General features: G+C 41.7%; 1 protein-coding gene across 1 annotated transcript; it reads right to left on the bottom strand.

Moving 5' to 3' along the window:
• Window positions 1-6271: 6271 nt before the first annotated feature.
• On the bottom strand, window positions 6272-13519 carry LOC117541580. Its single transcript, XM_034208791.1, has 12 exons — window positions 12973-13519; window positions 11943-12013; window positions 11630-11739; window positions 9303-9434; window positions 9059-9198; window positions 8652-8742; window positions 8268-8433; window positions 8075-8183; window positions 7445-7517; window positions 7185-7326; window positions 6951-7078; window positions 6272-6586 (listed from the first exon to the last, which is right to left on the bottom strand). Exons 2-12 carry the CDS (start codon window positions 12007-12009, stop codon window positions 6272-6274), a joined length of 1473 nt encoding a protein of 490 aa, XP_034064682.1. The 5' UTR covers window positions 12010-12013; window positions 12973-13519.
• Window positions 13520-14916: the final 1397 nt, after the last annotated feature.

The raw sequence follows: 14916 nt of genomic DNA, 5'->3' as shown, positions 1-14916 counted from the left end.
CTCCTAAAAAGCTTGCAACCCCTTCAATCTTTGACTGTAAATCAGTTACTGATTGTCTCTAAGGGTGACCACTCAATATAATAGCCTTTCGTATAATTAAAACCTTATGGGCTGTATGACTCCACTTCACAGCTAATCACATGAGAGGTTCACTAATAAACACATTTAACACATAATTTTGCACGATATTAGGTGATTATAAAACATATTTATACAGGTACAGAGCATGGAGAGAGGCGGGCTTTAAACAGATACAAAGATACTATGAATACAGGATAAAATATATGGGATTTTATTATTGGATTTCTGAATATTTGAGAAATAAGTCTAATGGAAAACAGACGTTTATGATACTTACACTCTAAGTTCAGCAGCATATTTATACGTATTTAAAACGTTTTAAAAATATTTTCAAGCGTATATGTGATCACCAGAAGTAAATCTAACGTTAAGCTATAAACAGACCTCATCACTGTCACATCACCACTGCTCCTAGTACTAGACTCCTGGTACTAGGATGGGTTAAAAGCAGAGAACACATTTCACTGTATGTGCTGTGTGCTCTGCATGTGTGACCATTAAAAGAGGGTTTCATCCCTCCCAATTATATTCTATTCTAAGCTAAAGGCGGCTAGTGTTCAATGATGATTAGTAGTATCATTTAGTCACTTGTTAGTAGCCGCTGTTTTTGACACATAGAAGATTCGGACATTCAAAAGTGTGGTATTTCCTTCTTTTTTTTTATGTCGTAGAACAAAGCGGGAAAATCCCATAAACTTGAATAAACCAAAGAACGCATTTCAGACAGATATCCCAAACACTCTTGATGTTGAGACAAGGAAATTGGAAGCACTAAAATGCTAATGCTAATGCTAAACACATTATTTGGGTTTTAGGAATCATTCCTTCACCAATGTTTGTAGTGATTTTAAAGTTAAATTAAAGGTGTTAAATAACTACACATGGGCAATTATTACAGATGTAAGATGATGTGCGACAGAAAAAGTCAATTTCTGTATAAACCATGTGCTCACTCAGTACACAGAAGGAGCCCAGCAGTGAACACCTGCAGGGAATTTAACAAAGCACTCCAGTGAACAGTGAAATCCACCAGGGCAAGTGTACCTCTCACTCCTAATTACTATGTTCCCTGGTGAAATGTATACTCATTTATTCCATTCGTTCGCTGATAGCACTTTTAATGTGGAGCCCCTTGAAACATTTTGATTGTGTTTTCAAATCAAGGATAGCAATTAAGTAGAGAGAACTGTTATTGACAGTGGGGTTGAACCCCATGCTACAGCAGGAATCATTTAAGCAATCTGTTCGCCAGACATGTGCAGCGGATTTAGTTAGCTATGTTTTATCATCATAACCATAACAGGGGGTCCGCGGGGTCTTAAAAAGTATTAAAAGTTGATAAATCAATTTAGCGAAAATTAAGGCTATTAAAAGTATTAAACGGCATTTTCCAAAGGTATTACATTTTGTAGTTTGTTTTCAATAAGTATATGAATTGTCCAAAGAGGTTGTATTCTACAGTGTGCCTGAATGTAATCATTGCGTAGTTGTGTAGTGTGATTCTGTGTAGTTTATTGATGGCATCCCGTTGGGTTTCACGTCATCTGAACAGGACATCGCGCGCTCACTGCTTGATAGCGCGCGAAGGTCCGTTTACGCCGGTTGTTAAACAGCATCGTTATGGGGAAATGCAAGTCTGCGTCCAAATGGTTGGAAGATAAGGAGGAAGGACAATCAATACTGTATATAGTCAATGTGAGGTAAAGTGTGTCGCCAAGGTAACCGGTTAAAACTCCAATTGGCGATGAGGTCTTAAAATGTATGGAAAGGGTCTTAAAAAAGGTCTTAAAAGGTATTACATCTGACTTCAGGATTCCTGCATATACCCTGCATAAAGATTTAGTTAATTGCTATAGATCCACACCCTCCTGCTCCTCATAGAGTAGAATGATGTAGGCTAATTCTATAAAATATATATATGTATTTTAAGTCAACTCCAGATGCACCAAATATTCAGAACTCTGCAACTCTTCTGTTAACCAGGTGGGCTAATTGATTAATCTAACTTGATCATAAGTTAAAAGCATGTTGTCAATTGTTTATTATTAGCATAGGTAACCCAGCCAAAACCCCATATGTGAGTGTTGTGCCATGGGCAAATATTCTTGAATATACCCAAGTATTGGAAATATGCTACCAAAAAAGTATAAAATGGAATTGGAATCTAGGTAGAGTTAGCAAACACTTTAACAAAGCTAATTTGAGTGTCAGTACCGGTGTAATAGGAACATCAAAATAAGTCTAAGACTAGTATGTAAGCCATTCAGAAACCTAACATACGTAATGTACTCCTCCAAGAATTGTTATAGTCTTAATTGGGATCATTGGACCAATGGTATGTCTTTAGCCAACAAATGTAAAAATACAATCATCACAATAACTCTTAAAATAAATCAAAATGAACACGTTCTTTCTTTGTACAAAAGATGTGTGGACTGCTAGAGAAAGCTAGAATCTTTCCTATGTGTTCCAGGAAATGTGGAAATGTTTCTGCCGTTCCATGTACAGCATTCAGGGGATCTCCCAAATTATCCTTTAGTTATGTTTAGAGAACAGTGCTGGTTTTGGATGAATATTAAAAATCATATGTTATTTATATTGCTTGTTTCCAGAATGCAATCAGTTAACAAGACTTCAGGCTCACTTGAGCCTGTCTCACTCAGGTACATCAGTGGAGGCAGAGAATGAAGGCAAATGAGTAAGACAGTGACTCATACGGATTCAATTGGAAGCCCTGAAATAAAAACTCTGTGAAATGTTGTTTTTAACTTGTTCAATTTTTTTCATATCTGAATAGTGAAAGAGTAATAGCTAGAGAGAGAGTGATCTCTTTCAGAGAGAGAATTAGATAGAGAAAGACACCAAATCTCTGCGTATGACCATTTGGGCATAACGCTAAAATTAATGCATACTCATAAACAGTATATCTAAAATGTGTCTACACCTTATTTTGAGCTAACCAGTATTCACCCTTGGGTTAGGGTTAGGGTTAGGGTACACAGTCACATCTTTGATGATACTCAATCACAAACCATGAATTGCCAATTTCATCTCCGAATAATAAACATTGCAACTCTTGCCTTTTTCCACCAATTACTTATAACTAGGGCTGTCAGTAGATTAAAATATTTAATCGCGATTGTTTGTAATATACATGGATCGGATTTCGAGGCGTAGTCATGGGGGAGGGGGTCTGCAGTTCGGTGGACTAAGGATTGCACCACTGCTTTTTGCAGATGATGTGGTTCTAATGGCTTCATCGGTCTGCGACCTTCAGCACTCACTGGATCGGTTCGCAACCGAGTGTGAAGCGGCTGGGATGAGGATCAGCACCTCCAAATCTGAGGCCATGGTTCTCAGCAGGAAACCGATGGACTGTCCACTCCAAGTAGGGAATGAGTCCTTACCCCAAGTGAAGGAGTTCAAGTATCTCGGGGTCTTGTTCTCGAGTGAGGGAACAATGGAGCATGAGATGGGCCGGAGAATCGGAGCAGCGGGAGCGGTACTGCAGTCGCTTTACCGCACCGTTGTGACGAAAAGGGAGCTGAGCCAGAAGGCAAAGCTCTCTGTCTTCCGGGCCATTTTCGTTCCTACCCTCACCTATGGTCATGAAGGATGGGTCATGACCGAAAGAACGAGATCGCGGATACAAGCGGCCGAGATGGGTTTTCTCCGCAGGGTGGCTGGTGTCTCCCTTAGGGATAAGGTGAGAAGTTCGGTCATCAGGGAGGGACTCGGAGTTGAGCCGCTCCTCCTTCGCGTCGAAAGGAGCCAGTTGAGGTGGTTCGGGCACCTAGTTAGGATGCCACCTGGGCGCCTCCCTAGGGAGGTGTTCCAGGCACGTCCAGCTGGGAAGAGACCAAGGGGTAGACCTAGGACCAGGTGGAGGGATTATATCTCTTCGCTGGCCTGGGAGCGCCTTGGGATCCCCCAGTCAGAGCTGGTTGATGTCGCCAGGGAAAAGAAAGTTTGGGGCTCTCTGCTGGAACTGCTACCCCCGCGACCCGACCACGGATAAGCGGGAGAAGATGGATGGATGGATGGATTAATCGCGTGATTGTCCATAGTTAATCGCGATTAATCGCAAATTAATCGCACATTTTTTATCTGTTCTAAATGTACCTTAGAGGAATATTTTTCAAGTTTTTAATACTCTTATCAACATATGAGTGGACAAATATGCTTTATGCTAATGTTTATTATCATTTGAACAATGACAAATATTCTCATGAATATTAAACACAACAACCTCTGAACATTACAAATATTCGCCTCAATTCAACCTGGAACCTCTCTCATACAATAGTGTGTGGTGTGTGTGTGTGTGTGTGTGTGTGTGTGTGTGTGTGTGTGTGTGTGTGTGTGTGTGTGTGTGTGTGTGTGTGTGTGTGTGTGTGTGTGTGGTGTGTGTGTTGTGTGTGTGTGGTGTGTGTGTGTGTGTTGTGTGTGTGTGTGTGTGTGTGGTTGTGTGTGTGTGTGTGTGTGTGTGTGTGTGTGTGTGTGTGTGTGTGTGTGTGTGCGACTCAGGTTCTGGTCCAGGCTCTCGTCATCTCACGCCTAGACTACTGCAACTCCCTCCTGGCTGGTCTACCTGCATGTGCCATCCGACCTCTGCAGCTCATCCAGAATGCAGCGGCTCGTCTGGTTTTCAACCTTCCTAAATTCTCCCACACCACTCCGCTCCTCCGCTCCCTTCACTGGCTTCCGGTAACTGCTAGAATCCACTTCAAGACACTGGTACTTGCTTACCGTGCTGCGAATGGATTTGGCCCTTCGTACATCCAGGACATGGTTAAACCGTACACCCCAGCGCGTGCACTACGCTCTGCATCAGCCAAACGACTCGTTGCGCCCTCGCTGCGAGGGGGACCCAAGTTCCCATCGGCGAAAACACGTGGGTTTGCTATCCTGGCTCCAAGATGGTGGAATGAGCTCCCCATTGACATCAGGACGGCAGATAGCTTGCACATCTTCCGGCGCAAACTGAAAACTCATCTCTTTCGACTCCACTTCGAGCGTTAGAACGATTAACGAAGCACTTTTATACCAATAAAGGACTGGATTACCTAAAGCCAGTTGAGTAGCACTTGAAATGTTTGGCTCTATGAAACCTGATATACTTATATGATTCTGTTTTCTTCAAGGTTGTGTCTTCCTGGTCGAATGTACTTATTGTAAGTCGCTTTGGACAAAAGCGTCAGCTAAATGCAATGTAATGTAATGTAATGTGTGTGTGTGTGCACACTAAAAAATGCTGGGTTAAAAACAACCCAATTTGGGTCGTTTTTTAACCCAACGCCAGGATCAATATTGGACCAACCCAGCAGTAGTTAATTTGACCCAACGAAATGGGTTGCGTATTTTAACCCAGCAGATGGGTTATACATTTAATCCAAATGCTGGGTCAAATTAATTACAGCCCTGGGTTAATTCTACCATGAATTGGGTTAAATATTACACCCAAATGCTGGGTCATAATAGCTGCGATGGGTTAATTCTACAAGTTATTATCGTCATGTTTTTAATGCAATACCCATGTCTCTTAAACATTTAAATTACAAACCCTTTTAAAATGCATCCTATATTTGGTCATGCAAATAATATAATATGCAATAAACGCTTTTAAACAATGTTGGAATCTTAGAAAAATATTCATTTTATTGTTATAACAATTGACAGTTCAATAAAGTGCAAACATATTCAGTTCACAATAAAGTGCAAAACTTTCTTTAAACAAAACTTAACATTTATGCATGTACAGTACAGCCTGTAAACAACACACATTAGCAGATCTACAAGCTCTGGTTTGAGAACCACTAATAGCAACATACGTTTTTTCAGAAATGACTGGTTCATATACTGGCTATGTAAACGTTACAAAGAAAATCCTCCAACATGATCACAACAATGTACTGCTCCTTTAGGTGATCCGAACTACAGGAAACTAAGATGTGCAAATAAACATTTTAACAATTTATGCTTCCACCATTTAGCTCTTTTTTTAGCACACAACTTGCTCATAAAATACTTTGAGCATTAGGTAGTATTTTGAACATAACACACACACACTTCACAAATCCAGCAATATTTAATTTAACCAGATAGAACCCTACTCTGAGCCAAGCAGCAGAAGAGAGAGAATAGAACAGGAGGACCAGCAGAAGAAAATAAAAGGATCAAGACCACAAGTCTACTTGCAAGCAAGTATTGCTGCACGCAAGGACGTAGCAGGTTTTGACTCCTCTCCTCCCTTGATTTCGTACACTGCATTTTGGAGGAATTTCCATACAGCTTCACACTGCTTTGTGTAGTCGATGTCAAAGATATAGAATACCTTGAAACAGACATCTACTGCCTGAAGCAATGTGTTTTGTTCCAACGCCTCCCCATCAAGAATAACGAACGCCTGAGAGGTGTGCCAAATATCGTTTCCCAGGGACAGGACATATGGGTAAGGTCTTGACACCTTCGCCTCATGGAGGTACTCCACCAAGTTTGTTCCAACCTGAGAAAGAAATAAAGAACAAAAGACAAGATAAATTAAACAAAGTAAAAGATTGTGCAAAAGCAAAGAGTAAGCAAGATTTGGCAGTGGCTGATACAATGCATATTCAGAAACAATGTTTTGAATTATTCTTGAGCCCAGGAATAACAGGCAGTCAGGCACATTCTTAACCACTTAAACTGGACCTGGGTTGGCTCTGTACTTTAGACCACTGTTTTCCATCTTCACCAAATCTCTTCGCCAAAAATAGCCGATCTAGCTGCTATGTTTGGCTAATGTCCCCGCCACCCCCCCAAGAATATGGATGCTGGGTTCAAGTGATTAAAAGAATAACATTTCCCTTTAGATATGCAGAGGGACTTACAGGCTTATGATCGATGAAGGCCAACTTAGACTCCTCGATAGTGTACCGGAACACTTTTCGGCCAACCCTGTAGACAGTTGGTGGAAGCAGTGTTGGTAACTGGCTCAGAGCAAGTTCCCCCAAACAATCTGTAGGAAGACAATTTTATAGGTATCAATATGTGGCATGGCATATCTGTGAATTGGTCATTTAGTAGCAAAATAAAGTCTGCTGTACAATATAACAATGTATTACCGGGTGTTAATCCATCAAGCGACGAGATAAGTTTCCCTTCCCGTCTCGCCAGGTGCAGGATCTTGTCTTTAAACAAAGGTAGCCAGGTTTCGAAGAGCTTAGGCGCAGCCTCTCCATGTAGGATCTGAAAGTCCTGTGCAATCTAAATGAAAAATTGAAAAAGAAAATTCAATGTGGCAGCTGACATACTGATAAAAGATTGTTATAAACAATGCATCCACATCATATGTAAACATATACTCCTTCCTAACTTACCATGCCTGGAGTGAATAGATGTGGGAACTCTTGGCGGATCCCTTGAATGTCCCACCCGTTATCCTTAAAGACTTGGCCCTGTTTGATAGTTTGCAGAAAGTACAGCAGTACAAGAATGTTAAAAGGATATCACAAAAAGCCCTAAGGGCAGTTGCAGACAGGTGCTCTTTTATGGCAGCAGTTGCAGACAGGTGCTCTTGTATGGCAGTTTTGGAGGGTAAGGAGTTGCACTTTCTTGATGGCTGGTGGTAGGGTGTTCCACATTTTGGTAGCATAATAGTAAAATGCATTCATCCCCATGTTTGTGCCGATTATGGGGGGGGGGGGGGAGAGAGTAATGGAGCTCCCACTGGTGTTGTGCCCTTTTATTTTGACAGGTACATGGCACTGGTCCCTTGAAAACCAGGCCCATTGCAAGTTGCTGTACTCTGTCCTCCCCTGAGCCATCCCACTATAGCATCATAATGAGCAGGGGTTAGGTCATAGGTGTGAGAGGTCTAGTAGTAGTTTGTTTTGAGAAGTCTGTAGTTCAGATTTGAATGACTTGAGGTGCTACAGTACCATGAGGTGCATGCATAGGCAAAATGACATTGAATGAGTGCTGCAGCTAGTGTCCTCAGTGCATTCCTACTGACCTGTACACTGCTGTATCCTGCATGTATTGCTCCACCTGGTTGAGGGGCTGCGAATTGTGTTTCAGCCATTCTTTACACTGTATGGCTCTTTCTTCCGATATGGTACATTCTATAAAAGTACACATAAGGATATTAACAATCTCAAATTATATGTCTGTATTGCTTAAACAAATTATTCAGTTCCAACGATTACCTGGTATGAATGTCCTACGAGTGCCAGCTTCACTACTTTGTGGTGGTGTCTGCTGCGTGCTCTGTGACCTGGCCGGTTTTCTCATCCTCTTTCTGACGTTCCGAAGCCTCTCTTCGAGGAATCCAGTGGCTGGGCGGCGGTTCCGTCCTGGGGTGAACCAGTATCCCTGTCAAGAAATGAAAGTCTTTGGTGAAGGCACATTTTGATAGCGTGGCGACAACATGTGGCTGAGCCATCTAGAACAGGGTTTGTCTGTATGTCTGTCTGACAACACCGGGCATCAAACAGCACAGAAGTCCAGTACTCTGGTGCTGGGAGATGAGTTATATTGTGTTCAACTGACTGTTTTAGCATCAATTCCTCAATAAAATGTTAATTACTTACGAAGCCACTGCTTGAGTCCGACTCGTCCTTCAAGGAGGGAAACCCATGAATCAAAGCTGCAGCCAAGGCCTTTTTTGTCTCACTGGTAGGACTGCAAACACAGAAAAACTAAATTACCAGCAGAGTCAAATTAGATCTTAAGTATTTCTAAAACATGTGTTGCACCCCAGTATAATGGCTGTAGCATATTCTGCAGCTAATAGGCATCCTAATAAATTAAAAACACTACTGAACGTGTGTTTTGGTACATGTGTTGTGCATGTTTATGTTGGTGGTCTAGGTAAAGGTCAGACTTGAAAGTAGTGTCCCGTCTTATTCTTTTCCCCTGAAAGAAGATTCATATACCTTTTTCAAACTAACATAACATTCACTAAAAACAAGAAAAAAAACCGACTATTTTTAATTACCTCTCTCCAAACTTCTCCATGAGGTGAGACACCAAAATACGGACAAGGCACTTTCTTTGCGAAGGGATGATCACATCCTCATCAAGGCTCCCCAGGATCAGCTTGCCTTCAGTTGAGCCTGTGAGAATCTGGCGGATATCCTGAGAAAATTGCAAGAAGGGACAACATCACAGATATCGTTTATTACTCTTTAGTGTTGATTAAAGAAAAAAGTGAAACCCAAGTCTTAAAAAGTGGAGCTTACAAATTGTGGAATTATATGTAGTGTTTGAGGTATCATCGCTGGTACGACAGGTGCCGTTTGGTCCTCCATGGAGGGTGGAGTTGTGGCAGTTGGTTGGACATCAGGACTTGTAGGTGGCACAGCAGGTTCAATCTAAACAGAACCCAGGTTAATGTAACAAACAGTGACAGCCACCTAGAATTGCCGGATGAGCATCAGTAATGTAAATCAGTGTACCACACCAGCGGACTCAGAAGACTGCACACAGTATGCATGGTGTGAGAGATATGCACCACGCCAAAGTTTTGATAAATTCAGAGACCTGTGTAAAGTATGGTTTATATTGACCCCTAAGCAGACACAAAACCACTCAGAAACCCTTCACCCGAGTGAATGAAAAATGCGACAAGTTTGGACCATGCAGATCTGCGGCAAATTGAAAAAGATATAAAACAAACATGTAACTTCTTAACTGACAGTGACTACTACTGTACATCGTCACCGTCGGGTGGAAACCGTGTATGTCCAAAATTGTTCCTTTTATAATTTTTAACATTTAAAAATTGTGAAATAGCCAATCGACAAGCTCTTGACATTGGGAGCTTGTAGATCTATTTGAACTACTTTTGTACAACACTATGACGAATTAGTACATTTACAAATATAAAAAACATAGTTTAAATATGGAGACACAAGGTTTCTGCCCAACAGCAACGATATGTAGACAGATTAAACAAAAAATACTTACTGTACAATTTATCACATCCATCCCAGTATTTACAGAAACATCCCAGTACTCCATCGCATGATCATCCCTGTAGTCCAAAGGCACCTTTTAAGCAGCATTTATAGCTAACCACTAAACAAATATGGCAGGAAAAAATGGACTTGACGAGTAAAAATGCTATTTACAAAGTGTCATACCTACTGTACACACACCTGGTGGCAGTAAGCTGATTTTCTAAAAAAGTCTATAGCGCAGTGAAATGTATAAACTGTCATCAGTCTCGCTGAATGACTTCACTGCATGTAGGGGATGGTGATCAAGCAGCTCTCTCACATCAACAGCTGCCAAAACTTGAGTGGGAATCACACTGTATGCAAAGAAATGCCTATCAAACCATTGTGTTTCCCACTTCTGTACAACAAGTTTTATTGTTGGTGTGTGTGATGTTTGGTCTAGTACTAAAATGGACTTTATGAGACCAAATTGGGGCTCCCCATCTGGGTCATAAGACAGGAATACAGTCATGCCTGCTCGATATGCAGTTCCCTTAAAGGTAACCAAGGCTGGTTCATACAATTCACTGAAAAGGGGAATGCCTGTTAGACCACTTTCGATGTCTTTAACTCCCTCAATGTTGGCCAGAAAGGTAGTGTGCCCTAGACCAACTTCTGTATTGTGGCTCAACACAGTTCCACACAGCAAATTATAGCACTGCGCTATCTGATGGCGAAAGGCCATGGTTTTGCAAATGTTTCGGAAGTTGCATGTTACATGGCTAACCCGTTTAAAAAAGTTGTGTTTCGCTTCGAATCTCATAGCCCAAAACTGAGTCAAGGGTCCGAGCTTTTGAATGGCTCTTGGGTAATGGAGCATGAAGTGGTGTTTTGGCAGCAAATGGTGAAGAGGATAGAGCTGCAGGAAGAGAGAGTGATGCTCTTCAAGGATTTTAGCTAAGTACAGTGTTGCTTCAACAGTAAGAGAAGGAGAGAAGATGAACTCCATACATAACAGTAACAGTAGGAGAAGTTTCCATTCCTTGCTATGCATGGGGACGAGGTCACCTATCATTGTCGGCAGCAACCTAAGTAGGCACCACATTTGAGCTGCTGATTGATGCATGGCGCCTTTAACCTTTTTTAGATCATCCTTACTAATTACAGAAGGTTTAGACCTCAGATGAGCTAAAAAAAGGGCTACCCGGTTGGTCATGTCATCTTGCCCTAGTTCATCCCATTCATCCTCAACTTCCTCATCTCCCTGTACAGGCTCATTTTCAGCAAGCTGTATGTCAACAGGCTGGGCTGGACCTTCAAGGGGATCATCGAGAGTATCACTTTGGTTTTCATGCTCCTTTAATAGGTGTCTTCTATAAGACCTTATAAAAGAAAATGTTCTACCACAACCAGTTTCACTACATTGGAAATATGTTGATGAATGGTTTACATGATGTACTGCACGTAAATGTTGAAAGAGAGTCTTGGCATCCCCTGGAATTTGCCTTTTGCATTTAAAGCAAATATATGCCATCTGCTCACAAATTTGAACAAATCCTCAGAATGAATATGCGTGTGTGGGGGAGGGGTGTAGCCTCTCACATCTGCAGTGATCTAACTATACTTACAAGTCCTCTACATTTTTTGAGGAACTTAAGCCTGGGGCCAGCTTTTGGAATCAATTGGCTGATGGTCCCCTCGTCTAAAAGAAGAAAACTCTCCTCGTCAATTCCCTCGTCTGAAAAACAAAAAACAAGGACATCTATTTAAACCATGGAGAACAGCAAAAAATAAGAGGCTAATTACATGGAAGCTATTGGAATAAAAATGCATTTTCAGTAACATAAAATACAATGCAGTCAATGCCATTTCAAATAATTCCTTTACCTAGCTATACAGACCATCTGCTTGCTGTGAACCTAAAAAAAAACATGTTCTTACCTTTAAATCTATCAATAACGTCTGTCAACTGCCACTGTGTCAACGTGTCACACACAAAATCGTCCATTGATCTGAGACAAAAAACACATAAAGAGCTTAATTAAAACAAAACATAAAATGTACATTTGCATGACTTCAACCTCACTTCTGGGGCTAATTTATTCAGTTGATGAGGCTACTAAAACTGACAAATGTCTGCTTCTCCTATTTATTTATTTGTATTACCTGTTGTATTTAGCACACATGAGCCCCACTTACTATGGTTATTAGCATTGTATTTTATCTGCAGACTTATGGTTATATCAAAGCCTTTATTTTTATATAGAGTGATACACTTTTGTGACTGCTAGAAACAGGTCAACCCACAATAGAGCAAGATTAGTTAACCAACTACGGACAGCAGCCACAGGAACTTTTGCAGTCACAAATTGCTGTGAAAAATTGAGAGACCAATGAAAGTTAAGTTACAGAGAACCTGCTTTTTTTTACACCAAACCTTATCAGTCCCCTTATCAGACAGAGAGTGCGACTACCGACACTGGCAGAGCGGCATCCGTCACGTAACATTAACTGCAGAGCGAAAACCACAGTGGCAGCTAGCTCCGCATGGCAGCTAGCTCCGCATGGCAGCTAGCTCCGCATGGCAGCTAGCTTGGCAGCTAATGTACGTGACGCAGCCGAATAACGGCGCAACATTCCTTTGTAAAAGGGGCTGATATTACTGACATATATAAGCGCCTGGGGTAGCACACTTTCCGTTTAACTTTCCCAGGGTAATGCTACCGTCCTTTAGTTTTCAATCCTGATATCCTATATTTGAACCATCTCCCTAACTGGCAGTTACACAGACTAGCTAGTTAACGACGTTAGCTTTAGCATGTTTGTCGGCTCATTCGGCTTTTTAAGTGAGATAAAAAATAACACTAAATAACAAATTAACTATCAACGTTACCACAATATCGCTCATGGACTAGCAGTTGATGACATTTATTAACAGCTTCACAGTTAGATGACAATGTGTTCTGCTTACCTCCTCCAACTTTCGCCAACGGTCTTTATTGTCTCAATGATCCTCTCTCGCGATGATGATGGTTAAGTTTACGGTTATGCCCAAATATCGCGAGTGCACACAGGATGCAGGGGAAACCCTTTCCCGCCAGATCGCGGTCAAAATCAAACCATGGCAGAGTTCTCTTAATACATCCATGGAAGTGTCCAAGAGCAGTCAATAATGTAGCATGCCTTATTGTTCAAGCCATGTTTGTTGTTTCACATCTTTACAACCGTGAACATTTAAAAGTAGATTGATTTTTGTCTCTGTTTACATTAGTTGGTATCATAGACTGTGGTTGGTATCCAGTTTATTGGTGGTTATACCGCCACCTTCTGCTCTGGAGTGGGAATCAGATATACCCTAATCCCTTTGTCTCAGTTTATCTCAACATGAATGAATCTAATACATGTGAAATGGTTGCGATTCATGCAAACCAATACCCAATACCATAGGCGGCGCCGGCGCGTGAGGCTCAGGTTTGGAAAGGCTTAATCACTTTTTTTACCTGACGCTGCCCGCCTCCGGCATCTATAGAAAAGAGATCAACTCAGTGTGCGGAGTTTAAATCTCTCAAGTCATATTACAGGATAAAGGAAATACAGTTTAAACTGCCGTATGCAGAGAAGACGCCGACGTGTCGCACTTATCATTCATATTACATCATCAATCAGATCATCGATCATATAATATTATAATATATCATATATTTCCTTATCTGAGTCAGCTTCTCCAGCCATATCTGGCCGTGCAACACTTACAGTGTCACATACTGTATGCAGAAGTATTATTTTAAGCAATACATTATGTTCACGAAACACTCGAGTCAAATGTAATTAAAGTCAGATCTGGTGAGAGAAACCCTGGCTTGATTTACCGAGTTGATAACCAGCGTCGTAGGACCGCTTAGCGAGATCTCGTTTGTTTGTTTGTTACTCAAACATATCCAGGGTATGTTGAACTGGCTTCGTAGTACAGGGCTAGCGGGTGGCTAGCAGCGCTAATGTCAAAGACACAGACATTATACATTAGCCTATATTTGTATTTTACCAGGATGCAGTGACACAAATATTTGGGAAGGCTTAGCCTTCCCTAGCCGCTACAGCACCCGCCGCCCCTGCCCTATACCATATAAATAACCCAGAATGAGTTAAACATTTCATAACCAAATGGTTGGGTAGACAAAAATATTTTGACCCAGTACTTGGGTTGCACAAAAATAACCCAATACCATATTAATAACCCAGAATGGGTTAAACATTTCATAACCCCATGGTTGGGTAGATGAAATAACCCACTGTTTTTTAGAGTGTGTGTGTGTGTGTGTGTGTGTGTGTGTGTGTGTGTGTGTGTGTGTGTGTGTGTGTGTGTGTGTGTGTGTGTGTGTGTGTGTGTGTGTGTGTGTGTGTGTGATGGATCGTTGGAGCTATGTGCAACTCAAGGCATATGCTCGAACGGGAGCTGCCTGGACGCTGCAATCATGTTGCGCACTATCCGTGCTGAGTGTGCTGACTTTTCGTACAATGTCCCACTGTCTGGCTTCCTGCATAAAGTCAAGTGCTCGGCGCAGTTGTGGCGAAATGTCGCTCCTCTGTTTTCATTTAAACAGCTCCATATCCGTTAGCGCAGCTAGCTAGCACCAGATGCTAACAACAACAATACACGTAATGTCTCTCTCTCGCTCGCTCGGGCGACACATACACACACCCTCCCGGTCCTCCCAACAGCCAGTCGGTGCCTGCCGGTGAGCGTGGAAGTGTGGTCTGCCACAAGCGGGCGACAGGAGCGGGGCTGTCAGCATCAGCTTGTAGATGGTATTTTAAACTCGATGCGCTCTGAAACTACGGGGCGGCCGAGGACAAAAAATACACATGCGTTAATCGCGTTAAAATAATTAGTGGCGTTAATTTTTTGTTATTAACG

Source organism: Gymnodraco acuticeps, unplaced genomic scaffold, assembly GCF_902827175.1.
Source record: "Gymnodraco acuticeps unplaced genomic scaffold, fGymAcu1.1, whole genome shotgun sequence".
Classification (NCBI taxonomy): Eukaryota; Metazoa; Chordata; class Actinopteri; order Perciformes; family Bathydraconidae; genus Gymnodraco; species Gymnodraco acuticeps.
This window is presented reverse-complemented; position numbering and strand designations above follow the sequence as displayed.